General features: G+C 56.9%; 1 protein-coding gene across 4 annotated transcripts in view; it reads right to left on the reverse strand.

Annotated features, from left to right (window-relative positions):
• The window catches only part of CACNA2D2 (calcium voltage-gated channel auxiliary subunit alpha2delta 2), a 136,771-nt gene that overhangs the window by 64,933 nt on the left and 58,266 nt on the right, over positions 1-13,572 (reverse strand). For all 4 annotated transcript variants that reach the window (XM_069475753.1, XM_069475752.1, XM_069475751.1 and 1 more), the window contains exon 3: positions 4,615-4,731. In XM_069475753.1, coding sequence (XP_069331854.1) covers positions 4,615-4,731 — 117 coding nt within the window. The remainder of the gene's footprint in view (positions 1-4,614; positions 4,732-13,572) is intronic.

Consider the following 13,572-nt stretch of genomic DNA (forward strand, 5'->3'; position numbering starts at 1 on the left):
GAAAGAGTGGTGTACTACCGGCATCAAGTGGGTGGAGGGCAAGGGTGCTGCTAAACATCCCACAGTGCACAGAGTAGCCCCCCACAACAGAGAATTATCCAGCTTACAATGTCAACGGCGCTGAGGCTGAGAAACCCTGCTTTAGACAAAGCTGCAGAAAGGAAGCAGTGAGTAAGTGGGAGCTAGGTGGAATGTTCTCCCTCCTGACAGAGGGAGTGGTCTGCTGACCCCCCAGCCCCCGGCTCCTGGCTTCTTCCTCCTGACCCTTTGAACACCCAGCCTGGAGCACACAGTTCCTGAACAGACCTGGCCACACCGCCAACAATGCATCAGTTTAATTGGGTTAAGTGGCCATTAGCGGCAAAAGCAGGGCGGCTGCGTGCAGAAGCGTTTTTAATTTTACTCTTTAAATGATGCTCATTCCCCAGAGAGGCCACTGGTGATGGGAACACTGCCCACTGGAGCCCCCAGAACCAAGGCTAACGCTGCACCTCCCCCGACCCATCCATCTGAGTCTTATGGGGGTGTGGAAGGGGTGCTCAGTATCCTGTCTCCACTGCCCAAGGAAGAAACGGACTTGCACAAGGTCACTAGGTCATCACAGAGCCAGCCCCTGCCAGGGGACACCAGTGCCCCATCTGCTCTTTCCTCAGCCCAGTCCCACTGTGGACAGAAAATGCCACTAATGGTAGCACGGAGGAAGGCAGTGCTCTGGATCCAAAGCCTAGTTTTGCTGTGAGACCTGGGGCAAGTGGCTTAACCTCTCTGAGGCTCAGTTTCTTTAAATGTAAAATGGGGACAAGAGAAGTAACCCAGTGACTTGTGGTGAGGCTCTGGAGCAATACAGAGTGTTCAGGTTCATCTTAGGTCTGGCACTTGGTGGGCACTCAGAAAGAGGCTAGTGATCATGGGAAGGAACCATTTCTACCATTTTAGGGGGAAAGTGCTGAACTCTGAATCTACACAGAATCATCTGGGGGTACTGAAAAATGCTGATGCCCCGTCCCACCCTGGAGAATCTGATGCGGGGGTTGGGAATCATGACTTTAAGATTTCTAGAAAGATTTTTAGAATTGCTCCTTAGGAGACTCCAATGTGCAACCAGAGTTTTAAAACACTGCATTAAGACAAAGGTACAAAGGCTCAGCATCTGGAAAGGTCTCGGCCTTGGGACAATGGGAGAGACCTGAGGGGGAGCACAGAGAGCACAGGCATAGCAGAACAGGCCGAGCCTAGGTCCAGGGCTCAGGTCTCCGGGTTCTGGCTTCCAGCCAGGGCTCTCACTGCCTCTGGCTTGAGGTAGGGGGCGAAAGGGCCTCCCTGAGAGCAGGCTTCCATCTGCCACACTGATGTCCTTCGAGGACCTGCTCTGGCCTGGCTGCCCTAGCCCTGGGCTTCCCACTCTCCAGGAGCCAAGCCCACTGAGCCACCATGCCCATGGCCTTGTCCCTGGGAGAAGGCTGGAATTTCTGTCACTGGGGTTGCCCCTCACCTTATCCAGGGCAGTGCCTCCTCCCATGGCCTCTCCTCCGAGCCACACAGCAGGGGTGCCAGGGATGGCGCCGCAGGTGGCACAACCTTCAAAGACACTATCCACACTGTGGCCTTTATAAATGATGGGCCCTGGAGTTATAAAACCAGAGGGACCGGGTAGGAGGGCTGCTAATGTCCCTATTTTACAGAGGGAGAAACTAAGGCCTGGGACAGGACTGGACTGAGAGTTCCATAAGGGCAGCAGCAGGGCCTGGCACACAGGCCATTGACAAATGTTGGTGAATAGACAGGAGGACAAGAGAGTCCAACTGATTTGGATTCACTCTGCCCTCAGTGTGCTCTAAGAACCTAGGCACTTCCCTATCCCTCCTGGGGCTCAAGACCCTAAGAAAGCGGGCTCTGGTTCAGAGGCCCCATCTCCCTGGGTAGTCGAAGTTCCAAGACAGGTTCCCCTCCTTGTCTCTGAGGCTGAGGGCCCAGCTGTTTCCTGGACTTGAGGATGCCGGTTGCCTGTGTTGCAAAGCCCCTGATCTGGCCTGCTGCTGCCTGACTCTTGGCCCCAGAAACCACCATTTGCAGCTTGGAGAAACTCGTTACAAACATCTGATTGTCCCTGATTAGATGAGACAATGAACTTCCGTCCTATGTTGCTCAGCTCCCTCTTTGCAAGCCCCAAATTAAAATTCCAGACCAGAGCAAGGGATTTAAATTGGATTACTGGATGGGGTCCAGGAAGAGAGGAACAATGGAGTGGGGGCAGGGGGTCCAGGCCCTCAACACCCCTCCCTCCATATGTGCTCAGGCTACAAACAAATGTGGAAGAGGAGAAAGGGACCAGAAGTTGATTAAAAGCAAATTAAAAACATAATTAAGACCAAGGCTCATCTTAAACAACTAGGACCAAGGAGGGGGAAGGGTGGTCCTCCCCCTCCTCTGGGGATATGGCAAGAGCACCTCACGGCCCCACAGCCAGGGGGTGCTGCAGCAGGAGGAGTTCACTGGCCTTGGGAATAACGTGCGAGTCAAGGGGCTACAGGGTCAGAGAGACCTGGGTTCAAGTCCTGGCTCTGCCACCCTGGCCTGATGCATGGCACCTCTGAGTCTCAGTGTCTCCCTCTGTGACGGGGGGTGGCAGGGCCTCCTTCATGGGGCTGATGTGAGAATGACAAGTAAGAGACAGAGCACACAGTGTGTGCCTTTTCCCTTCATTCTTCCATTGAAAATAATTTGTAGGGAAGGGACTTGGGGAGAGGCTCCAGCCCTGAGGTTCCCAAGGGGGCTGGGCCCTGGGCTCCAAGTGTGGAGGGCGGGCCGGTGTCTGTTACTGCCACCACTCAGCAGCCCCTGCTGCAGCAGCCAGTCCTGAGGCCGGGGGAGTAGCAGGCCCAAAGGTGCCCCTTCCCACATTTATCAGACGGTTCCAACACCAGTTCAGGGCTGGGTAGCCTACATTTTGTAAGCTGGGCAGGAGGCAGCAATGCTAAGAAATAGTGTACAAACGAAGGTCCAAAATGAGGGGGAGAGAGCCAAAGAGACCGAGAACTGGAGCAAAGATGGGGAGGTGTCCAGGACAGGCCTGGTTCCTGGAAAGACAGGAAGGTGGGGTGCAATGTGCTGGCTGGGCAGGGCACATGGACTGGGGCTGCTGTCCCCGCCGGAGGCTTGGCTCTGCCTCTTCCCCGTGACAGCTCATTCCCCCGCCGTCTCCCCACATCTATGACCAGGACAGCCTGAAGGTCAGGCAAGGCTGAGTTGGGTCCTGCTCTGGGTCCTCTGGGTCCACGCTGGGTGGGAGGCCCTCCGAGCCCATCTTCCCTGGGTCCCCAGCCCCAGGATGTAGCCTGCCCCTATTCCACGACCCCAGGTCACGCAGGGGCAGGCAGGGGAACCTATGGGGGACAGCAGGGCTGAGCTCCTGGAGAAGGGGACTCTAGTTCTCTTCTGGGGCCTGGATATGGTGGGGTCTGGGCTGGGATGGCCACCCTGATTTAACTGCCAGGACCCTGGCCTTAGTCTGGGCATAGCTGGTGTGGACTTGCTTATTATTTTTTAAACTGCTTTATTGAGATATAATTCACACGCCAGCAAATTCACCCAAATAAAGTATACAATTCAGTGGTTTTAAGTACATTCAGAGTTGTATGACCATCACCACAATCTAATTTTAGAATATTTTCATCACCCCAAAAAGAAACCCTGTACCCATTAGCAGGCCCTCCCCACCCCTTCCCTTCCAGCCGCAGGCAACCAGTCATCTACTTTCCATTTCTATGGATTTGCCTATCTGGACATTTCATAGAAATGGGATCACACAATATGTGGTCTTTTGTAACTGGCTTCTTCCACTTAGCATAATGTTTTCGGGTTCATCCATGTTGTCACATGTCTCACGTCTTTGTTCCTTTTCACTGGACTTGTCTGTGTTTGACACAGGCTGGGGCTGCTGCAGGTGGGCCTCTGATCCTCCGGCAGCTTGGATGCCTCTCACTCATTCGAGCACGACCTGCCCGGGGCACTCCTAGCCCCAGAAGCCCCTCCCCACCTGCCATCCCTGAGATGGGCTGAGCACCAGGGGTCTGCCTGCTTTGTCACGGCAGCTCAGCAGGTCCTGTCACCCCACAGAACCACAGTGCCTTGGAGCTGACAGGCACATCCTCTCTGCATATAGGTGGGGAGACTGAGGCCCAGAGGGGAGCCGGGAAACATTCAAAGTCATGGGCAGAGCAGCTCCCAGCCTTATATGACCATGGTCTACTCTGAGGGGCTTCCAGGGCCCCTTTACGCTACCTCCCCACCAGAGCCTGCAGCCCACCTCGGGGCCAGAGACTCCACCATCAATAGGTCACTTTCCTGGCTGGGTGCTTGCCTAGGGCACCACCCACAGACAGACCTGGGGACCCAGAGGAGTGGGAAGACCTCTGGCCCACCCAGGGCCCCCAAGACTCCAAGTCATCTGTCATGCAGCCTACCCCAGATAATACACCCTGCCCCTGCCACAGCTGCCCCCAGTCTGCGTGGGCACAGCCCAGCCTGAACTCGGGAGGATTGAGTGATGATGACAGGCTGCGACACGGCCTTCACCATGCAGGACCCTCAACGCTCCCCGCCATGCATGCCTACCTTCAAGGCCTGCACCTTCCTGTCCAGAAGACTCTCGATGTCCCCTGCCACCTTCTCCACCAACTTCTGAGGCTCGTTCTCCTGTACCTCAAACAGGTTCCGGTTGTCCTTGTAGATCTGGAGGGAAGCAGAGGCCAGGCGTAAGGCCAGGTAGTCCCACATTGCCATGCCAAGGACCCTGCATACCCTCTCGGCACAGCTCACCTCAGCATGGTCCTCACCCCCACCTGACCCTGGCTTTGGCCACTGAGGGAGCATGGAGGCCCAGTGCCCTCATGGACTCAGAGGGGTTCCGTAGCTTGCATCTGGGATAAGGGTCCAGTCTGGGCTGGTTGGTGGCTGGTGGTTGTAGTTGCTGTGAGGGGGTTGCCACTGCCTTCTCTGGGCCTCAGGGTCCCCCTTTCAGGGGCCATGAACAGCACCCCCTGACTAGCTCAGAACAGCAACGGGGGGAGGGTGGGCTGAACAGGAGGCAGGAGGCAGGGTGTCAGCAGGGCATAGGTGGGAGATGGAGCCAACAAGCACACACCATGCACCCACATCCCAACACAAAGATGCTCTCATGCACACACATACACAGCCGCCTCCATGTGGGCTCAGGCATCCATATCCCTTTTTGTGGTGCTGCCCCAGGGCATTTGCAGAAACTCTAGTGGGAGCTCTGGATACTCCTAGGGGCTCCTCTGTCATTCAGGGCACAGAATATGGGGAGTGGGGATCAGGAAAGAAGGGGCAGGTAAGGGGAGTGAATCTGCTCATCCCTCTGTGTGCGTGCGCATGTGACAGCACAAATCTGACGGTCTGTGTGTGTCTGTTATGGCTCATCACATCCATTTGTGTGCACGTGCTGGCGTGTCGGGTGTGGGGTGGGGTCAGGGCCTTTAGACGCAGCCTGGGCACTTGTGTGTGAGTCTCAGGAGCAGATTTCTACACGTGCCTTTGTTCTTGGCTAGGGTCTTGGTTGTGTGTGTGTGCGCGCGTGCAAACGCATCATACACCCCTGTGTGTGTCTCCAGGCCTGACTGGGTCCATGTGCACATTCAGGTGAGCCCAGGAGGTCTGTGCCCCAAGCAAAGGCTCCTTTGCCACCAGAGGTCACAGAATAGGCTGCCACGACTGAGCCGCGGCACTGGGCTTAGCAGAAGTGGAAGGATGTGGAGAGACAGAGAGGAGGTGATGAGGGGAGATAAGGAGGTGGGAGAGGCAGCTGATGAAAGACAGACAGGCAGGGAGAGATAAGGTCGGTGGAGTGACAGCAAGACGGTGGGGAGATAAGGCCTCTGTCATCTGACAGGGGGAAGAGTGGGGGCCGGGTGCTGCCAGCGCCTGGCAGCCCAAGGGTTAAAGCACCGCACAAAGCCGGCTCAGGCAATCTTCTCCTCCTCCCGCCACCCCCCATCCCTCCCGGCTTCTCTTTTCTTTTTGTCCTTCTTTTAGAACAAAATAATTTGTGGTGAAGTTGCTCCTTCCCACAGAGTGGTGGCAATTAGGGGGCGAGACTCGAGGCCTGGCCACATGGCCAGGGAGGATGGAGGCCCCAAATGGGCACCAGGCCAGGCTGTTCCCTGGGCCCCCTGCCCCAGGGGCCCTGCCTCAGGACAGAGGTCCTCAGATGGAAGACAGTGATGGAGACAGAGGGTGAAGAGGGGTCGGACCCTGGGGGTCACTGGGAAAATGCAAGGAGCCTGGAGCCTGGTGTCTTATTGTTGGAGAAACTGAGGCTCAGAGGCAAGAGAGAACAGGTCATGGCCACATGACTGAGTGGCAAAACCAGGTCCCCCACAGTCTTCATCCATCCTTCCCAGGTTTGAGGACACTAAAAACACACCCTTTCCCAGGCCTTGGCCCACCGACCCCAATGTGCTGTTGCCATAGCCTCAGCCATGCTGGCTTAAACCTCTGCAGAGCGGGACCCGACCCTCTTGCACCAGCAGGGGGCGAAGCTGCCTGGCTTCCCCTGGCCTGGGATGAAGTTCCCATACCTCAGACTCCTGTCAAGGTCATTCCCAGGTGATGCCACAGTCTGGGCTGCCCACAGCCGTGGAGCCTCAGGATCCAAGGCTGGACCACGCGGTTCTCCTGGAGAAGTCCAGGAGTCATTCTCCCTTGGGTCCAGGGTCCCTCTTGCAGCCTGGCATGGTGACTGCACTGGGGCTCAGGGGCACAGGAATGGTCTCCAGGTGGCAAGGCCACACCCCAGGGCCCCAACAGGGGACACGAGGGCTTAGAAGCTAGGACTCTGCCAAAATCACCCATCTCTGAATCTCAGTGGCCCATCTATTAAATGAGAGAACACCAGTCCCCACTTCACAGTCTGACCAAGGACAACAAAACTCATGGTCAAGGACCCTGTACGACTGTTGCTACTGCTATTGTTTAGGATCACAGAATTCTGCAGAAGGAATCACAGTCCCCTGCCTGCTAGATCTGCACATTTCGCGCTGTCCAAAGCCATCAGCTTCCATTCCTGAGCAGGTAGCCTCTGACTCCTGGGCTCTGCCCACCTCCAGCTTCCCTCTCCTCCCAGGCCTGCCTGGGCAGTTCCTCCTCTAGCCACCCTGTCCTTGTCTCCGACACCTCAGTCTCAGCCCTGGAGGTGATAACAGGAGCCTAGAGACTGAGACACCACTGATAGGGCACAGCCATGGCCAGCTTCCTTCTGTCTCTGCCCAAGCACCATGTCTGTGCACAGGGGACACTTGGCAAATGTGTATGTCCAAGTCCATGTCCAAGAACAGAGCTCTGGGGCCAGCTGGGCCTAGGTCTGAATCCTCCACTTCTTCCTGCAGCTGTGTGAGCCCCTAGAGCCTGGCAATGCAACTACTAGGCTTTCTTCCACTTCTATCCAAGGACCCACTATGGCCCCTTCTGCTGGCCCCTGGTGCCAGCATTTGGGGCCTTTCCAGCCCACTGACCTGTCAAGTGCTTGCAGGCCTCTGGGTCCCCAGTCCATGCTGATCCCCACGGCCATAGCTTGGCTCATGCTATCTCTGTATCCCCTCTGCCTTTCCTTGTCTATCTAAATCCTTTCTAGAGCGAGGGCAGGGAATGGGCTGGAAGGGGTTTCTGGTGAGATGAGGGCAGAATCCCAGAGGTGCAGGGGCTGGTCAACTGCAAGCCAAGTCTGTTCCCTAATCCCAAATGAGTCCCCGAGGTGCAACAGTCCCTGAATAGCAGGCCCCTAGTGCCTTACCCTCTCCTCTACATTTCCCTGGACCCGCTCCAATTGCCCATCTCCTGGGGCAGGCCCTGAGCTGAGGCCTGAATCCCAGGGAGATCGGAGTGACACAGCCCAGCAGATGGTCCCACCCTGGGAGACAGGTCATCTCTACATTGATGTGGTCCAGGGAGGTGCTTTCGACTTGCAGGCCCAGCAGGGAACCCAGGAGAGCTCAGGGCAACTCCAGAGCACAGACCCTAACCCCCCCTTGAGTCCCAACCTCCAGCCCTGGCCTCTGGGACAAGCTGGAAAGTCACAGAAAGGCCAGGGTGCACTGGGTGCAGGACTTCAACCACCACAGCAGGACGCACGCCTGCTGGTGTCCTTGGCCCAGAGAGTTAATTGGAAAAAGCCAACAGCTCCCACAGCAGCGCAGCCCAGCCGGCGCGGCCCCACCTATGCCCAGGCAGTTGGACTAAGGAATGCGACAGGGCCCAGCAGGCTCCAGGGTGTTGTAGCTCCACACCAGCCGTGATGGGGAGGGAAAGGCAGTGGCTGCAGCCCACAGAGGGGTGCCAGGATGATGGTGGGACAGGGCGGCAGACTGGAGCCAGGTGGGCATGTGGGGGAGGGCAGGTGCTGTGGCAGAGCAGGGGTGGCTGAAGCTTGGAGGCACAATTCAGGGGACTATTTGGAGCCCCTCACTTCCGGGAGTCCCTGGCTCCCCTAACTCTGTACCATGTACCTGTGGCCACTGCTCACCTGGAGTGCCCTCCTCCCTTGAGGGAACTCCCACCTGCCCCCCTAGTTACGGCAACCTGTCTGTCCACTCCCCTCCCCCAGGGCTAGCTCCAACCCCAGCCTTCTCTCAGCTGTAGCAGCACTTTTGTTAAGGGGGCATCCACCAGCCTCGGCCTATGCAGTCACAGTGGCCTGTGGTGGGTGAAGCCTCCTCTGGGGTCCTAAGCTCTCTGCTCAGCTCCTGCTTCCCCCAGCAGCTCCAACCCGGGGACCCTTGCTGGAATGGTGACCTTGGACAGGAAGCCTGGATGCTGGCAGAAGCAAAGGGAGCCAGCCTTGTCCCACAGCTCCTGACAGTCCTGACTGGGAAACGGGGTTGAGCTACCAGCCCCAACGTGCCTGGAACACAGAGACAGCCACCACAGGAGACTAATGGCCTCAGGACAAGTGACCTGCACAGGCCCCAATGAGAGGGCATTCTGCAAAGTCCCAGAAAGCCAGCAGCAGTGGGGCCCAGACCTTAGCTGGACCCAAACTGCCCAGGGCAAGGGGGAAGGTGGGAGGGAGAGGAAAGGAGAGGGAGGAGGGAAAAAGAGAGGAGGGAAAATGAGGGAGGAGGGAGCAAGGAGGCCACAGGAACAGGGCTTGTGTGCTGTTGAGTTTTGGCTCTGGCCAACTTGGGGCAAGTGCTTTACACATTTGACCTCACTGATCTCTGACGACCCCTGGGGAGGGTCCCTTCTGATCATCTCCATTTGGCTGACAGGACACCGAGGGCCAGAGAGGTTAAGCCATGTTGCAGAACTAGGTCTGTCTGATCCAAAGCCCTTGCTTTAGGTCACACTCTTTGTGCAGTTCTGTTCCCTGCATTTATCCTTAAACTTGAAGGTGAGGCCTTAGGAAAAGGAGACATAAGGGATGAACTGGGGGCCGATGGGCTGAAAGGGGCCGGGGGTGGATGTGGGCTGATGCTGGATGACTGGGGCCGCTGAACAGCAGGAGGGGAGAAAGGAAGGACTGGCAGAATCAGTCTGATTAACTAACCAACCACCCAACCCTAGAGTAAAAACAGGCACACGCACGCGAGGCTCCCTCCGCAGTGAAGGTGAACGGGCCCTAATCTCTGGAAAATTAAATCAGAAAGATGTGATGCAGGCTCGGCCCTGCTGCTGCTGTCTCCTCAAAGGCCCAGGCTCAGCTTGGGCTCAGCCAGGTGCTCCAGCATCCTGGCCCCCCTGCTGGGGAGCAGGGCAGGGCACAGGCAGGGTAGGGGGAGCCGAGCCCCAAGAAACGACCCCTGGGTGATTGGCTGCCCTCCATACTCGCTCTTGCTGCATCTTTTGGTTATCTGCTCCTTGGTCTCACAAGGAGCAGCCAGGTGGGGTCTTAACTGCACAGTTCCTCATGCCACCAGGCCCCTGGAGGGGAGGGCAGCAAGTGGGCTAGAGATGGTGGACTAGGCCTCCCCAGGCCCGGCCCACATGAACATGTACTGGGGAGGGAACAACCTGGAGGGGTCACAAAGTCTGGGGTTGGAGGTGGGGATCAGCTGCAGATTGGGCTACACTCACATCGGGGATCTGCCAGGCAGCCTTGGGTGGTGGCTGGGGGCTCATGCTGGCTCGAGCCAGGGAGCCTGAGCTAGGCCAGCAAGGAAGCAGGGGAGTGCAGGACTGACAGTGACCAGTTCAAGGACCCTGGATAGTCAGGACAAAGCCAAGTCTGGGCCCCATCTCACCCTCTGACCCCCAGGCTGCTTACCCTGCCTCCTGCCTTCCTGAGGAAAACGGAGGGTACTGACATACCCTCTGCTAATCCCCTTGAAGGTCGGAGGACTGATCGGGCAGCCAGGCACCCGGGCCTCTCCCACTGAGAGCACCTAGCACAGATCCAGGGCAGGCTGCACCCCCTAGGGCTCTCCCCTTCCCCTACCAGCCTTGAGCCCTGAATTCCAGTTCCTGATGGCACTGAGGGGCTGCCCCATAGTGGGGCACAAAAACCCCAATCTGGCTGCTCTGGGGACACAGCAGGCACTGGACTGGGCACGTGACTGAGAGCTCCCCAGGCAGGGCTGGGGCACCTTCCTCAACTGCCTGGTACAGGACTTACAGTAAAGAAGGGCAAGGGGCCCCTGGAGCCCTTAAAGCACACTATCGGGGCACAGGTTGGGGGGCTATGTGCCACTCAGTCACATGCCCCATCAGCTGCTGACATTTGCCAGCTGCCATGTTAGGTTCCCATGTGGCTGTGCCATGCTGCCACCATCCGAGGGTGGGGTGGTCTCATGATTAGTGAGCTATATATGCTATCCTGTCACAATCAGGATTTGGACACTGTGACATTGGTTATCCCACTGTTAATAATTTCCCGTTGTATCAGGTAGGGCTTGCCTGGGATGAACACTCTGTCTAGAAGGGATCATGGACAAGTAATCAGGCCATTACAAGCCAGCCCTGCATGGGCTATGACGGAGGACACACAGCAGTGTTGGGGCAGGGAGGAGGGCTCCTGGCTGGCCTCCTGGAGCAGGTCGAGGATGTGGCCCTCCTGGGTTGGTGGCCCATTAATAACACTATCTTCCCCCCACCCCCACCTCCTTACATTCCCACTGGGACCTTTCACATTCAGGCAACAGGCTCCCACGGGGGCCTTCTTGAGTCTGGGGCAGCAGAGAGGGGTCAGTCCTCATTCCTGCCTTCCTGGGACAGATGCCCCTTCAGACTGCTAACAGTAGACAGGTGGCAGCAGAGAGAGATGTGCAAGAGACACCTGGGAGGGGGGCTGGCCTGCTTGGGGTGAGGAAGGAAAAGAGACTGGAGACGGCTTCACAGGGGAGAGGACATCTGAGCAGGGTCTGAAAGGCTGGGCAGGAGTCTGCCAGACGTGGGTGGATGGGGGATAAGGGACTCTAGGCAGGAGTAATGCCAGGGGCAAAGGCTGGAAGAGGGAATGTTAATGCACTGCTCAGTGGCAGGAGCAGAGGGGCTTGTGGGGGGCAGAGGGAAAGAGAGGTAGATACCCAAGTGGCAGAGGAGGGGTCCTCTGGGGAGGAGACCTATGTGCCTGACCACGAGTTGAGAGGCCCGGTGGCTCCATGGTCCCTTGGCCCCACGAGGCAGCTCCTAGGAGCTTTTGCCAGCAAGATTCCCTTCACGAAACTCACAGGGACATGAAGCCCCTGCCACCGCCCCCAGCAACGCCTCCCTGTTTTTAAAGTTAAAGTTTAGTTGACTGTCATCCATTACCGCAATTAGTACATTATGTCTAATTATGCAATTAGTGTAAAAAGTGCACTTGCCGCTGAGAATGGGAAATTACGCTGCCTCGTTACGCTGTAAAATCCATGTCATAAAAAGGCTCAATCTCTTGTTTTTCAAAAGACACAAAACCCAACACAAAACAATAAACCAAATCCTCCCAGCCAAGCTGGGCCAGCCGGTGCCAGCCTCCCTGCGTGTGCCCCTGTGCAGATCCTACCTCTGTGAGCCTGCCCCCACCTCCCCCGGAGGGATGCTGAGCTCAGTCTGTCCTGTTCCTGGGTGTCACCTTTTGCTCTTCTGAAACAAATAGGCATTTCCAAACTGATTTCAAAACTGTGGCAATCCTGATTATCCCACGTACTGCAGGCCTGCCTTGGAGTGAGGCCTCCAGTGTGAAGGCCTGTATCTCAGGGAACCATCCTGGAGGGATATGGTGTTCACCCAGCTCCAAAAGTGAGGGGTCTTTTCTCCCAGGTTCCTGATGGCTCCCGTGAACAGAGGGGAATATTCCAGCTCAGGGAAACTGGAGGAACTTTCTTACACTCAGGGATCCCAAAGCCTGGAAGCAACGACTAGATAAGTAGTGAGCTCCCTGTCACAGGGAGTATACAAGCTCAGCTGTCAGGAATGCTGAGAAGGGATTTGCCTATAGTCAGCCAGCACAGTGGCTGGACTCCAGGCTGCCATCATTAGACCATAGCATTCCCACGGCTATGTGCCTATGTGAAGCTCGCAGTCTGTGATTTTGTCTTCCCGAAGTTCTGGTTCCCTTGGTGGTCAAGGGGATGCTTTGGGGACAGGCAGGAGATGAGAAAGAAATCCAGTTTGGGGGTGGGTATCCCTACTACAGAGATGACAATCCCAAATGGCCCAGCCCGTGGAGGCTAGGAAGGGGTACACTCCAGTGTCCCTCCTGCCTATGTCAGCATGGGGGCACACTCCAGTGTACCTGGCAAATGCCGCAGGGCCAAAGCCACCCATGATCCATCTCCAACATCACAAGTTAAAGCTCCAGTATTGGCTGCTTAGTGCCTGACTAGGAAGCCCTCTTCCTGAGCAGCCTCCCTGAGCCCCTGCTGCCAAGCTTCCACCACTCTTTGACCTAAGACACTCAGGCCAGGTGTGGGGGTGGATGGTACAAAACCAGGAGACATCTTCATAGACAAGAACCTGCCCTGACCTCGTGGAGATGACACGTGACCTCCTGCAGGTACCACTGCCAAGCAGTGCTCAGACAAGGTGATCACAGACCAGAGAACCTGAGGCAAAGAGTCCTGTGCATCCCAGGGCCTGTGGGGCGCCAGGCCCGTGTAACTGTATCCGCCTACAGTGTACACCAATCGGTTCTGGTGTGCTGAGATACCTGGGTGCTGACCACGCCCCAAGCGGAAGCACTTACGGAGAAGGCAGCTGGGGTATAGAGGAGGGCAGCATAGACCCCACTGGAGGGACACGTGTTACTTAAACTCAAGACAAGGTTCTTGGACAGTTCCAGCTTCCAGTTGGCCTTGGAAAGCAGGGGAGACAGCTCTGGAACAACACAGCCACACGGACACCAGCTGTGGAGACTCTCAGGGCCCCATGTCCTCTCGATTTGGCCTGGGAGAGCATCAGGGTGGAGGATTTGAGCCCGAGGTGAACCAAACTGCAGGCAGGATCCAGGGGCCCCTGCTTTCTCCCCCTCCCTGAGCTGGGAGCTGCCGGCTGTCAAGGCAGCTGGGAGGGAAGCTGTGCCCAGCATACCAGCTGGCACGGGGGAGTGCGAGTAAACATACCCGCACTTTCCCAACTCGCAGA

The sequence above is a fragment of the Eulemur rufifrons genome, chromosome 7 (genome assembly GCF_041146395.1).
Source record: "Eulemur rufifrons isolate Redbay chromosome 7, OSU_ERuf_1, whole genome shotgun sequence".
In the NCBI taxonomy this organism is placed as follows: Eukaryota; Metazoa; Chordata; class Mammalia; order Primates; family Lemuridae; genus Eulemur; species Eulemur rufifrons.